Below are 15,574 nucleotides of genomic sequence, written 5' to 3' on the forward strand. Positions count from 1 at the left end.
TGAAGGATCTCCAAGGTAGTATTCTCAGGAATACTGCCTGTGCCATGCGCATCACAGGAAAGACTACGGGAGCTCAGGGAGTTAAATGCATGGCTTAAGTCTTGGTGTAGAAGAGAAGGCATTGGGTTCCTAGAGCACTGGGCTGACTTTTCATTGGGGTACAAACTGTATTCTGCAGATGATTTGCACCTAAATGGAAGGGGGTCCGCTGTGCTGGGGGAAAGAATTCTAGCTAGGGTGGTGTAGTATTTAAACTAGGGCTGAGGAGGTAGGTCAATGTAGAAAATAAAGGGTTAGTCAGGTTAGAGAGGGGTCAGACTATATTGGTGGGGGGAGAAATAAACTGTGGGAAGAGAACTAGACAACAGGATAAGGAGATCCTTTTGTTACAAAACAGCAATGAAAATAAAAATGCCCAAATAATGTCAAATAATCATATTTCTGATACCAAACGTGGCAAGTTGAAATGCAAGTTAAAGTGTATGTTCACAAATGCCAGAAGTCTAGCGAGCAAAATGGGGGAGCTTGAGGCCTTGGTACTGCAAGAAAATATAGATATAGTAGGTGTTGCTGAAACATGGCTAGACTTTCCACACGACTGGGCTGTACATCTACAGGGTTTTACACTGTTTTGGAAAGAAAGGGCAAATAGGAAAGGCTGTGGTGTATGTCTGTATGTGAGAAGTGATATGAAGGTGAGTGTGAAACAAACAATAGTGGGTGAAGATTGTGAGGAGATTGAAACGTTGTGGGTGGAATTACAAAAAGAGGTAAACACTGAAAAAATGTTGGTGTAATCCATAGACCCCCAAATATAACTAAGGAGATGGAAGATCAGCTATATAAACAGATGGAGTGGGCAGCACAAGGGGGTACTGTAGTGATAATGGGAGACTTTAATTACAGGGATATTAATTGGAGTCATGGTTCAGCTTCAACTGCGAAGGGGAAACATTTCCTCAACCTGTTGCAGGAAAATTTTGTGGGCCAGTTTGTGGAAGACCCGACAAGAGGTGACGCTCTGTTGGATCTGGTCATTTCTAATAACGCAGAGCTTGTTGGGAATGTCAATGTTCATGAAAACCTTGGTAACAGTGATCACAATATAGTTATATTTTACCTATACTGTAAAAAACAAACACAGGCTGGGAGGGCAAAAACACTTAATTTTAAGAAGGCCAATTTCCCCAGGATGAGGGCTGCAATTCGGGATATAGACTGGGAACAAATGATGTCAAATAATGGTACAAATGCTAAATGGGAAATCTTAAAATCCACTTTGTATAATTATAGTGCAAAATTTATTCCTATAGGTAACAAGTATAAAAAACTAAAATTAAACACCACACGGCTTACACCTTCTGTAAAAAAGGGGAATAAATGACAAAAAAAGGGCATTTGAAAAATACAAATCTGAGGGTACAGCTGTAGCCTGTGTAAATTATAAAGAAAATCTGCAAAAAAGTAATAAAATCAGCAAAAATACAAAATGAAAGGCAGGTGACCAAGGATAGTAAAACAAATCCCCAAAATTCTTCAAGTATATAAATGCAAAGAAGCCAAGGTCTGAACATGTAGGACCCAGTGGCGGATTAAGTAGACCATGGGCCCTGGGCTGTTACCCAAACTTGGGCCCCCCTTCCTCACCGTAACTATTTTTAACACTACCTTTTTGGGCAAGCATTAACAGTGTTACGATTCCCCTTGTCACAGCGCGGTGTCCCTACATACTGACAGTATCACACTGTGCAGGGACACAACCTCCTGACAAGGGGAATTGTCTATCAGTCCTGGACTGCAGAAAGACTTTTTGTGAAATACAAGGATTTCCTATAATAAACATGTCAGGAGAGGTGACAGATTCTCTATAAATCTAGTGACTCACAGGTGACGACGTCTCAGATTCTAGTAGTTTTTTTCCTCTTTTCTTCTCCATCCGGTCCAGCGCTCATGACGACTTCTCCCGGCCATGACTCATTTCTGCAGAATTTGCCACTTAGACGTCTCCTCACTTTTCCAACATTTCCACACCTATAAACGAAAATAAAGTTATCATGGTGCCACATAGTGTACCCCTAAATATAATAGCACCAAACACTGCGCGCCTGAATATAATACCACACACTGTAAAACACCATACACACAGCCTCCTGTACATAGTGCCACACACAGCCCCTGTAGATATTACACACCCCCATAGATATCGCCATACACAGCCCCCTCTATATATCACACATCCCCCTCGTAGAGAGCGTTACACACAGCCCCCTATAGATAGTGCCATACAGCCCCCCTGTAGAGAGCGCCACACAGCCCTCCCCCTCTTGTAAATAGCACCAAAAAGCCCCCCCTATAAAGAGCGCCACACACATACCACGGTGGATAGCACTACACAGCCCCCCCTTGCCTCACAGCGCTCCCCCTTGTATATAGTGCCTCACAGCGCTCCCCCTTGTATATAGTGCCTCACAGCGCTCCCCCTTGTATATAGTGCCTCACAGCGCTCCCCCTTGTATATAGTGCCTCACAGCGCTCCCCCTTGTATATAGTGCCTCACAGCGCTCACCCTTGTATATAGTGCCTCACAGCGCTCCCCCTTGTATATAGTGCCTCACAGCGCTCCCCCTTGTATATAGTGTCACACAGCGCTCCCCCTTGTATATAGTGCCACACAGAGCTCCCCCTTGTATATAGTGCCACACAGCGCTCCCCCTTGTATATAGTGCCACAAGGTTATGTACACATTTAAAAACTTTATATTATAATTATATATATATATATAGTATGTCTGTGTATCAGTGTGATTGATTGATTTTATTAAAAAATATTTTTACTTTTTGAGATACGGCTGCTTTGTATCCTGTATCCGTCAGGTCAGCAGGACTGACGGGATCAGTGACACGCAGGATCCACCTCAAATCTATCACATCTAAGATTATAATTTAGCGCAGGGCCCGTTTCACTGATCCCGTCAGTCCTGCTGACCTGACGGATACAGGATACAAAGCAGCTGTATCTCAAAAAGTGAAAATATTTTTTAATAAAACGTAATTACAAAGTTGCACCAAACACACATTTTTATTAAAAAAAAATAAAACCGACGTTATTTTTGCGACATTTTTTCCGTAGACAATGCAGGTTTCGTTTTTTATCGTTTTTATGCACACATTTTTTGCCATTTTAGAATTTTTATTCATAAAGTTTGAAAATAATAGTAAAAAAATAAGCTTTTTTACGTTTCAGCTATTTTTTTTTGGTAATAACATTGTTTTACCCTAAAATAGACCTTTTATCTGTGATCGTCATTGTCTACCGTAAATTTTAATATATTACATGTCTATATTAGGGTAATTGGGTCAGCGCTAGCGTTACAACAATGATTGGCGGGGGGGGGAACGTTTTTTTTGGGGTGGGTATTTTATGTGTATTTATTATTATTATTTTTTTTTGCACTTTACTATTTTTTTATTACTATGTTCTGATCCTCAAAGGTCAAAAAAGACCTTTGGGGAACTTTATATCTACTTTCTCTTTGTTTTACACCATGTTTTTCCACTGTAACTGGAGCTGCACAGCAGCCCCAGTTACAGGGGAAATCAGCCCTCTCACAGTGACGATTGTCACTAATAGGGCTGTGCTGGGTCTAGTAAGACCCAGCAACAGTCTGCCACTAACGGCACCCGGCGATCATGTGACCTGTCACATGATCACCGGGAGGAATAGAGACAGCGCCGCTGCTGCTGTCTCTATTCCTGTACACAGCGTTCATTGAACGCTGTGTAAGAAGACATCGGAGAAGACAGAAGCAGCGAAAGCTGCTTCTGTCTTCTCCTCAGGGTCCCCGGCAGTCACTGACAGCCGGAGACCCGACATTCAGCTGCCCGATCGCGCGGGCAGCAAGTTAAAACCCGAGCCGTAGAAAGTCTATGGCTCGGGTTTTAAGCACCCGTCCCTGACCGCTGGCCGTAAAAATACAGCCAGCGGTCGGGAACCAGTTGGGCAGGAGGATAATCCTGTACTGACCTCAGCGCCGGTGACCGCCCGCCGGCTCTTCTCTTGCTGCTTTGGAGTAACAGAACAGCCGTCCGTCGCTGTTCTGTTACTCAATGGCGGCGGCCCGCACTGTCAGGGAGGCGTGTCCTACCCCTGGATCCCGGCGAATTCCCTGCTCCTCCCCATCTTCGGCCGTTAGCAGCGCTAGCGCGCTGAATAGATTTAGGGGATAATGTGCGTTTCGGGCTGCCATGGGCCCCCTGGGAGCCTCGGGCCCCGGGCGGCCGCCCGAAACGCCCATATGATAATCCGCCACTGGTAGGACCCCTAAATATTGGTAATGGGGAGATGGCCACAGGGGATCAAGAGAAGGCAGAGTTACTAAATGGGTTCTTTAGCTCTGTATAAACAACAGAAGAAAGAGCAGCTGATGTAGCCGGTGCCAGTGCTGTTAATACATTAACCCCTTAAGGACGCAGCCTAGTTTTGGCCTTAAGGCTCAGAGCCCATTTTTCAAATCTGACATATTTCACTTTATGTGGTAATAACGTCGGAATGCTTAAACCTACCCAAGCGATTCTGAGATTGTTTTCTCGTGACACATTGGGCTTCATGTTCGTGGTAAAATTTGGTCGATATATTCAGTGTTTATTGGTGAAAAATTGCAAAATTTAGAGAAAATGTTGAAAAAAATTCATTTTTCAGAATTTAAATGCATCTGCTTGTAAAACAGACGGTTATACTACCCAAAATAGTTACTAGTTCACATTTCCCATATGTCTACTTTGGATTGGCATCGTTTTTTGAACATTCTTTCATTTTTCTTGGACGTTACAAGGCTTAGAACATAAACAGCAATTTCTCATATTTTTAAGAAAATTTCAAAAGCCTTTTTTTTAAGGTACCTCTTGAGTTCTGAAGTGGCTTTGTGGGGCCTATGTATTAGAAACCTTGATAAAACACCCCATTTTAAAAACTAGACCCCTCAAAGTATTCAAAACAGCAGTTAGAAAGTTTTTTAACCCTTCAGGCATTTCACAGGAATTAAAGCAAAGTGGAGGTGAAATTTGCAAATTTCATTTTTCTTGCTGAATTTCAATTTTATTCATTTTTTTTTCTGTAACACAGAAGGTTTTACCAGAGAAACACTACTAAATATGTATTGTCCAGATTCTGCAGTTTTTAGAAATGTCCCACATGTGGCCCTACTGCTCTCGTGGACTAAAACACAAGCCCTAGAAGCAAAGAAGCACCTAGTGCATTTTGAGTCCTCTTTTTTATTAGAATATATTTTAGGCAGCATGCCAGGTTTGAAGAGGTGTTGAGGTGTCAAAACAGTAGGAATCCCCCAATAGTGACCCCATTTTGGAAACTACACCCCTCAAGGAATTCATTTAGGGTTGTTGTTACCATTTTGACCCCACAGTTTTTTCACAGCACGTATTTGAATTGGGCTCTGAAATGAAAAAACTGTCATTTTTTCCAATAAAATGTCATTTGTGATCAAAATTTCTTATTTTCACAGGCAACAAAATACCCCATTTTGTTGCCCAATTTGTCCTTAGTGTGGCAATACCCCATTTGTGGTGATAAACTGCCGTTTGGGCCCATGGGAAGGCTCAGAAGGAAAGGAGCGCTATATGTTTGTTGGAGTCCAGATTTTGTTGGATTGGTTTTCGGGTGCCATGTCGCATTTGCAGAGCCTCAGAGGTATCAAAGCAATGGAAACCCACCAAAAGTGACCCCATTTTGGAAACTACACCCCTCAAGGAATTCATTTATGGTTGTTGTTAGCATTTTGACCACACAGTTTTTTCACAGCACCTATTTCAATTGGGCTGTGACATTAAAAAAATGTCATTTTTTCCAATAAGATGTAATTTTTTACCAAAATTTCTTATTTTCACAGGGAACAAAATACTCAATTTTGTTGCCCAATTTCTCCTGAGTGCATCAATACCCCATTTGTGGCAATAAACTGCCGTTTGGGCCCATGGGAGGCCTCAGAAGGGAAGGAGTGCTGTGTGTTCTTTGGAGTACAGATTTTGCTGGTTTGGTTTTCGGGTGCCATGTCGCATATGCAGAGCCCCAGAGGTATCAAAGCAATGGAAACCCACCAGAAGTGACCCCATTTTGGAAACTACACCCCTCAAGGAATTCATTTATGGGTAATGTGACCATTTAGACTCCATAGTTTCTTCACAGAACTTATTTGAATTGGGCTGGGAATTAAAAAAAAATATATTTTTTCCAATAATATGTCATTTTAGCTCAAAAATTCTTATTTTCACAAGAAATAAAATACTCCATTTTGTTGCTCAATTTGTCCTGAGTGCGGCAATACCCCATTTGTGGTGATAAACTGCCGTTTGGGCCCATGGGAGGGCTCAGAAGGAAAGGACCACCATTTGGCCTACAGGGGATTTTCTAGTGCGAAGTCATGTGTGCAGAAGCCCCTGAGGTACCAGTACAGTTGAAACCCGCAAGAAGTGACCCCGTTTTAAAAACTACACCCTTAAGGCATTCATCTAGAGGTGTAGTGAGCATTTTGACCGGAGACCTACACCCCATAAACTGTAATGTGGGTTCTCCCGGGTATGGCAATACCCTACATGTGGCTGTTATCAGCTGCCTGGACACACAGCAGGGCCCAGAGGGGAAAGACGAGGGGGGATAAGCTGTGTGGAGTGCATCAGGGTAAGTAAAATTGGGGTAAATTATAAACCAAGGGATGTATGATAAATTTTAAAACACTTTCATACAGAGCTCTGGTTATTCGGGACACGTGTCACATTGATATATTGTGTCATCCATTATCGCCCTCTTATAGCAGACTTTGCACCTCTTTTGACTTTTTCCCTTCTTGCCAGTTTGGGGAACTTCTCCTGGAAAGTGTTGCCCTGGTACGATGCGTGTGGGCTCGCTTCCAGAAGTACTGTGTGCCCCCCCTTCTTGGACCCTAAAGATTAGGTTCTTGATAATCACCTCTTGAAATTCCAGGAAAGTTCCCGTCTGGCCTGCACATCGACGTAGCATGTACGCATTGTACAATGCCATCTGTATGATGTGCCCGGCCATTTTCTTATACCACACCGCATGGCGCTGTAGGGCTTCAGGGCTTGATCTTACAAGTCCATCCCTCCCATGTACCTATTGTAGTCCAGGATGCAGTCTGGTTTGGGGGTGGCCTTTCGTTCATATATCCTAAACCTGTAGGTATACCCTGATGCACTCTCACAGCTTATACATCTTCACGCCATACCTTGCCCTCTTACTCGGCAGGTACTCGCGGAATTGAACCCTCCCTTTAAAATGTACCAGGGACTCATCAATAGAAATACACTTCTCGGGGGTGTATGCTTGGGAAAACCGGGCACTGGAACGGTCTAATAGGGGTCTCCGTTTATACAAACGGTCAAAACTGGGGTCATCTCGGGGTGGGCACGGCTCATTATCAGTATAATGTAAGAAGCGAAGTATTGCCTAATTTATTTATTTTTTTAGGTTCCAGTTCAGTTCTGAAGTTGCTTTGAGGGGCCCATATATTAGAAACCCCTATCAAATACCCCATTTTAGAAACTAGACCCCTCAAAGTATTCACAACAGCATGTAGAAAGTTTATGAACCCTTTAGGTGTTTCACAAAAATTTAGAGCAAAGTAGAGGTGAAATTTACATTTTTTTTTTGTCAGAAAATCCTCTTTATACCATTTTTTTTATAACACAAAAGGATTTATCAGAGAAACGCAACTTCATACGTATTGCCCAGATTCTGCAGTTTTGAGAAATATCCCACATGTGGCCCTAGTGCGGTAATGGACTGAAGCACCGGCCTCCGAAGCAAAGGAGCACCTAGAGGATTTTGAGGCCTCTTTTTTATTAGGCACCATGTCCGGTTTGAAGAGGTCTTGTGGTGCCAAAACAGTGGAAAACCCCCAAAAGTGACCCAAATTTGGAAACTAGACCCCTTGAGGAATCCATTGCAGTTTTCTTGGGGTGCATGCGGCTTTTTGATCAGTTTTTATTCTATTTTTAGTTGGCGTGGTGACTAAAAAACAGCAATTGTACTATTGTTTTTTTTTTTCGTTTTTTTTACAGCGTTCACCGTGCGCTATAAATGACTTATTCACTTTATTCTGCGGGGCGATACGATTACGGCGATACCAGATGTTTATAGTTTTTTTTTATGTCTTCTGGCGTTTGCACAATAAAATACGTTTTGTAAACAATCATTCACTTTTTGTGTTACCTTATTCTAAGCGCCAGCACTTTTTTATTTTTCAATCAATAAAGCCGTGCGAGGACTTATTTTTTGCGTAACGAACTGTAGTTTCGATCAGCACCATTTTTCGGTACATGCGACTTTTTGATCTCTTTTTATTCCATTTTTTGGGAGGTGAAGTGACCAAAGAATTGTGATTGTGGTTCGGTTTATTATTATTTTATTTTACGGCGTTCACCGTGCGGGATAAATAATGAAATAATTTTGTAGTTCAGGCCGTTACGGACGCGGCGATACCAATTATGTATAGTTTATTTGTTTGTTTATATATTTTTATTAATAATAAAGGACTGATAAGGGAAAAGGGGGGATTTTTACTTTTATTACTTTTAAATCTTTTATTTTCTTATTTTTACACAAATTTTTTTTAACTTTATTACTTTGTCCCACTAGGGGACTTGAGGGCAGGAGGCCCTGATCGCTATTCTAATACACTGCACTACATGCGTAGTGCAGTGTATTATAACTGTCAGCTACTCACTGACAGCAAGCATAGTGGGTCCTGACGTTGTCAGGACCCACTAGGCTTCCGTCTATGGCATAGCCGGACGCCATTGTTTGGTGTCCGGTTGCCATAGTCACCATCGCCGGCCGCTATCGCGTAGCAGGCCGGCGATGGCAGCTTAACCCCTAAAAAGCCGCGATCTCTATAGAACGCGGCTTTTAAGGGGTTAATCAGCGGGGACACAGCGATCGGTCCCCGCTGTAGGAGCTGTGACAGCTGCTGAACAAGACAGCATCGTCACAGCTCCTGTATATGTCGGGAGGACGGCCGAAACGGCCGTTACTCCCGAGACATACTATTACGGCATGGAGCGCGAACGATACAGCTGCCATGACGTAATAGTACGTCAAGGAGCAGGAAGGGGTTAATTAATATAGTGAATTGGCTGAATGTAGATATGGTCCAAGCTAAATAAAATTAAATAAATGTGTACAAGGCCACGGGACCAGAGTTCTTTTAAGAGCTTAGTTCAGTTATTTCTGTCCCCTCTTCATAATATTTAGAGATTCTCTAGTTGTCAAACCAACCTGATTTGTTTTTATGAAGAGGTGAGCAGAAGCCCAGACAGAGGGGCCGCTGTGAATGTAGTGTTTTTGGACTTTGTGAAGGCATTTGACACTGTCCCTCATACTCGTCTAATGGGTAAATTAAGGACTATAGGTTTAGAAAGTATAGCTTGCAATTGGATTGAGAATTGGCTCAAGGACCGCGTCCAGAGAGTTGTGGTCAATGATTTCTACACTGAATGGTCCCCGGTTATGAGTGTTGTACCCCAGGGTTCCGTGCTGGGACCACTATTATTCAACTTATTAATTCATGATATAGAGGATGGGATTAATAGCACTATTTCTTTTTTTTGCAGATGACACCAAGCTATGTAGTATTGTTCAGTCTATAGAAGATGTTAGTAAATTGCATGCTAATTTGGATGCACTGAGTGTTTGGGCATCCACTTGGCAAATGAGGTTTAATGTAGATATATGTAAAGTTATGCATCTGGGTACCAACAATCTGCATTCATCATATGTCCTAGGGGGAGCTACACTGGGAGAGTCACTTGTTGAGAAGGATCTGGGTGTACTTGTAGATCATAAACTAAATAAAAGCATGCAATGTCAATCTGCTGCTTCAAAGGCCTGCAAGATATTGTCGTGTAATAAGAGGCATGGACTCGCAGGACAGGGATATAATATTACCACTTTACAAAGCATTAGTGCAGCCTAATCTAGAATATGCAGTTCAGTTTTGGGCTTCAGTTCATAGAGAGATGCCCTGGAGTTGGAAAAAATACAAAGAAGAGCAACGAAACTAATATGGGGCATGGAGAATCTAAGTTATGAAGAAAGATTAATAGAATTAAACCTATTTAGCCTTGAAAAGAGACGACTAAGGGGGAACATGATTAACTCAAATATATGAATGGCACATAGAAAAAATATGGTGAAATCCTGTTCCATGTAAAACCCCCTCAAAAAACAAGGCGCCACTCCCTACGTTTGGAGGAAAAAAGGTTCAATCTGCAGAGACGACAAGACTTCTTTACTGTGAGAACTGTGAATCTATGGAATAGTCTACCACAGGAACTGGTCACAGTAGATACAGTAGATGGCTTTAAAAAGGCTTAGATAATTTCCTTGATCGAAAAAATATTAGCTCCTATGTCAATGTGTAGAAATTTTTCCCATCCCTTTCCCATCCCTTGGTTGAACTTAATGAACATGTGTCTTTTTTCAACTGTACTATGTAACTATGTAATTATGATGAGAATAAAAAAATCTTGTTTTTCAGGAAAGCATCGAAAAACTGGGAGAGATGTTGCAATAAAAATCATTGATAAACTCAGATTTCCCAGCAGACAAGAAAGTCAGCTCAGAAACGAAGTGGCCATATTGCAGGTATAAATCAGGAGAGATAAATTAAGCTCAATGGCATATGTCACTATTCAAATGAAAGAAAAAAATGCAGTCTGGGTCACCAGTACAAGGGTTGGTAATGCCTGAAGTTCACATCTTTTTTTTCCTGCCATGATTTAAAGAATATGTTCTCATCTGCAATGGTTGCTTCATCTAGTAAAGTTTCTAGCAGAGGTATAACAGGAAGCTCCTGGGCCCCAGTATCAAAATCTGTAACAGGGAATCCAAACTATCACATTTAATTTATAGTACTGGTCCCTTCGGATGGGTCAGAGGGACATTTTAGGCCACCTAAGGATCCAAGGCCTGGTTGCAACTGCACCCTCTATACCGCCTAGTTACGGCTCTGGTCTCTGTGCCTACTAATCTATGTATACACTGGTCTGCCATAACATTAAAACCACCTGCCTAATATTGTGTAGGTACCCCTCGTGCCACCAAAACAGCTATGACCCATTGAAGCCACAAAACCTCTGAAAGTGTCCTGTGGTATCTGGCACCAAGATGTTAGCGGCAGTCCCGTAAGGCCCTATTTACACGACAGGGATTTGCAGCCGTGTTACGACCTGTTTTTGAACGGTCGTCAGGCGGCCGCTTTAGTAACAATAGACCCCAAATGGGGCTATTCACACGTCCGATTTTTTGACGTTCCAGTAAAAATGGAAAATACCAAGAAGTCTATGGAGTCGTGTAAAACACGACTGTCACTTGGATGTGATCCGAGTGATGGCCGTGCTTTCTGCCACTCGCTCTCTTCTCCTCCTCACAGTGAGAAGTGCATGTGAGGAGGAAGAGGAGATTTTCTTTGCTCCCTGTAGGAGCGGAATCCCTAATCCCTGGCCACAGCTTTGGCAATGGACAGTGACGTTAGGGACTTTGCCTGAAGTGGAATCCCCGGTCACAGCCGTCCCTGACACAGCTGTGGCCGGCGATTCCGCTCCAGGAGAAGTCCCTGATGTCACTATATAGACAGTGACGTCAGGGAATTCTCCTGGAGTGGAATCTCGGGCCGCTGTGGCTGGTGATTCCGCTTCAGAAGCAGGGGACCACACCAGGAGAAGTCCATATGGATAGTGAAGTCAGGGACTTCCCCTGGAGCAAAATCTCCGGCCACAGCGTCGGCCGCTGTGGCCTGGGGATTCCGCTTCAGGAGGGGTCCCTCACGTTATTGTCCATATATGGACAGTGACGTCAGGGACTTCTCCTGGAGCGGTCCCCTTCAGTGGCGCTATCTACAGGAAGGGGTTGTGCCATCTACAGGGGTGTGCCATCTACAGGGGTGCTATGTACAAGGGGGCTGTGTGGCAATACCTAGAGGGGGCTGTGTGGCACTACCTACAGGGGGCTGTGATGGCACTACCTACAGAGGGAATGTGGCAGTATCTACAGGGGGCATATACAGCCCCCTGTAGACAGTGCTATACAGCCCCCCCTCTAGACAGTGCTATACAGCCCCCCCCTGTAGACAGTGCTATAGAGCCCCCCTGTAGACAGTGCTATACAGCCCCCCCCTGTAGACAGTGCTATACAGCCCCCCGATAGACAGTGCTATACAGCCCTCCCCATAGACAGTGCTAGACAGCCCCCTGTAGACAGTGATATACAACCCCCCCTGTAGACAGTGGTATACAGCCCCCTGTAGACAGTGGTATACAGCGACCCTGTAGACAGTGGTATACACCCCCCCTGTAGACAGTGCTATACAGCCCCCCTGTAGACAGTGCTATACAGCCCCCAGTAGACTGTGCTATACAGCCTCCCTGTAGACAGTGGTATACAGCGAACCTGTAGACAGTGGTATACAGCCCCCCTGTAGACAGTGCTATACACCCCCTGTAGACAGTGCTATACAGCCCCCTATATACTGTGCTATACAGCCCCCTGTAGACAGTGCTATACAGCCCCCCTGTAGAAAGTGCTATACAGCCCCCCTGTAGACAGTGCTATACAGCCTCCCTATAGACAGTGCTATACAGCCCCCCCCATAGACAGTGGTATACAGCCCCCCTGTAGACAGTGGTATACAGTGACCCTGAAGACAGTGCTATACAGCCCCACTGTAGACAGTGCTATACAGCCCCCCCTGTAGACAGTGCTATAGAGCCCCCTGTAGACAGTGCTATAGAGCCCCCTCTGTAGACAGTGCTTTACAGCCCCCCCTGTAGACAGTGCTTTACAGCCCCCCCTGTAGACAGTGCTATACAGCCCCCCTTTAGACAGTGCTAGACAGCCCCCCCTGTAGACAGTGCTATACAGCCCCCCCTGTAGACAGTGCTATACAGCCCCCCTGTAGACTGTGCTTTACAGCCCCCCTGTAGACAGTGCTATAAAGCCCCCCTGTAGACAGTGCTATACAGCCCCCCTGTAGACAGTGCTATACAGCCCCCCTGTAGACAGTGCTATATAGCCCCCCTGTAGACAGTGCTATACAGTCCCCCTGTAGACAGTGCTATACAGCCCCCTGTAGACAGTGCTATACAGCCCCCCTGTAGACAGTGCTATACAGCCCCCCTGTAGACAGTGCTATACAGCCCCCGTGTAGACAGTGCTATACAGCCCCCCTGTAGACAGTGCTATACAGCCCTCCTGTAGACAGTGCTATACAGCCCTCCTGTAGACAGTGCTATACAGCCCTCCTGTAGACAGTGCTAAACAGCCCTCCTGTAGACAGTGCTATACAGCCCTCCTGTAGACAGTGCTATACAGCCCTCCAGTAGACAGTGCTATACAGCCCCCCCTGTAGAGAGTGCTTTACAGTCCCCCTGTAGACAGTTCTATACAGCCACCTGTAGACAGTGCTATACAGCCCCCCTGTAGACAGTGCTATACAGCCCCCCCTGTAGACAGTGCTAAACAGACCCCCTATAGACAGTGCTATACAGACCCCCCCCTGTAGACAGTGCTATACAGACCCCCCTGTAGACTGTGCTATACAACCTCCCCTGTAGACTGTGCTATACAGCCCCCCTGTAGACAGTGCTATACAGACCCCCTCCCTGTAGACAGTGCTATACAGACCCCCCTGTAGACAGTGCTAAACAGCCCCCCTGTAGACTGTGCTATACAGCCCCCTTGTAGACTGTGCTATACAGCCCCCTGTAGACTGTGCTATACAGCCCCCTGTAGACAGTGCTATATAGCCCCCTCTGTAGACAGTGCTATACAACCTCCCCTGTACACAGTGCTGTACAGCCCCCCCTGTAGACAGTGTTGTACAGCCCCACTTGTACAGTGCTATACAACCCCCCTTTGTAGATAGCGCTCCCACCTTCCTTGTATATAGTGCGACATATCGCCCCCAAGCAAAAAAAATATATACTCACGTAGGTCCCGTTCCCCTGGCGAACGGAGCAGCTCCTCAACGCCGTTGAGATCCTTGCGTAGGCAGGCGTGATCCAGTGATCCCATCACGCCAGCCTGTGCAGGGATCCTGACCCTGCGCCTGATAGGCTACAAACCGAATGTGGCCTGTAGCCTATGGCAGAGCAGGGATATACCTCCCTGCTCTGTTATAGTGTTCAATAGTACCTGCATCCTAAGGACTGCTAGCCACGCCACCGGTCATGACTGCCACAGCAGTAGTTTTGCCGCTGTACGTGTCAAAGTAATATCCACATGAATGCCAGGACCCAAGGTTTCACAGCAGAACATTGCCCAGAGCATCACACTACCTCTGCCGGCTTGCCACTTGAGGCCTGCAGCCTATACGATGTTGAGACAGAGTCCCTGCGCAGGCAGGCAGGAGGACGTCATTTGATCACGCTGGCCTATGCAAGGGTCCCATCTAGAAACTGTATTGACTGTATTATTGATACAGTAATTCAGCATCTGGGGCTCCACTTTTAACTTTGCCCAGGGCCACATTGCACTGGATGCACTCTGTGTTCTGACATTTTTCAATCACAGACAGCATTATTATTTTTTTAGCAATTTGTACTAAAGTAGCTCTTCTGTGGTATCGGATCAGATTGGCTAGTCTTCGCTCCCCACGGCAATCAATGAGTCTGGAATGCCCATGACCCTGTCGCTGGTAGTCCATCCTTGGATCTCTTTGGTAGGTACTTACCACTGCATATTAGGAACACCCCACAAGATCGGTCGTCTAAACATCACATTTTGGCCCTTGTCAAATTTGCTCAGATCCTTGCCCTAGAACTGCTAATATATCCCAACCCTTGACAGGTGGGTTTGTAACATTGATGAATATGCCATTGTAACGAGTTCATCAATGTTATTCATTTCACCTTTCAGTGGTTTTATGTTATGGTTTAACGGTTTAAAACTATAATTAATACCAGTAAGAAGTGCATTCATAGTTGTCGAAATTTACGTACATTATGCAATACTTATTAAATAGTGAAATAAATGTAATTATAATTTACATGGTGCCATCCTGTATATGCCAAATTCTACAATACTACCTGCTTATAGAATTATGGCTTGTTTTGTTTAGAACTTGCGCTGCCCTGGTGTCGTTGACCTTGAAGCTATGTGTGAGACCCCTGAACGGATTTATGTAGTGATGGAGAAGTTGCATGGTGATATGTTGGAAATGATTTTGTCAAGTGAGAAAGGCAGACTCCCTGAAAGGATCACAAGGTTTATTGTGACTCAGGTAAAATAATTATTACTATTTTTAGTGTAAATCATTATTTTAGTATCAAGTTGACTCACAATAGCCATGGATGTTTAGGCGATACACACGTAAACAAGTCTTGGGCTGCAGGATGGCTTAAAACGCATCTTCCACATATTAATTCTGCAGTGTCTGAGGGTAGCATAAATATGTGACAAACACGCTGATTTTTGCGTGCTATCACTGAGTTAGTAATGTTTTATAGTTTATGTGTATAATGACTTTGCACTTAAGGTGCGTGCCCAG

The 15,574-nt window shown here is 44.4% G+C and overlaps 1 protein-coding gene across 1 annotated transcript in view; it reads left to right on the forward strand.

Annotated features, from left to right (window-relative positions):
* Positions 1-15,574, forward strand: part of LOC142660297 (serine/threonine-protein kinase D1-like) — a 256,966-nt gene that overhangs the window by 183,684 nt on the left and 57,708 nt on the right. The window contains exons 14-15 of the mRNA XM_075836887.1: positions 10,568-10,674; positions 15,146-15,307. Of these exons, the coding sequence (XP_075693002.1) occupies positions 10,568-10,674; positions 15,146-15,307 (269 nt within the window). The remainder of the gene's footprint in view (positions 1-10,567; positions 10,675-15,145; positions 15,308-15,574) is intronic.

Source organism: Rhinoderma darwinii, chromosome 9, assembly GCF_050947455.1.
Source record: "Rhinoderma darwinii isolate aRhiDar2 chromosome 9, aRhiDar2.hap1, whole genome shotgun sequence".
Lineage (NCBI taxonomy): Eukaryota > Metazoa > Chordata > Amphibia > Anura > Rhinodermatidae > Rhinoderma > Rhinoderma darwinii.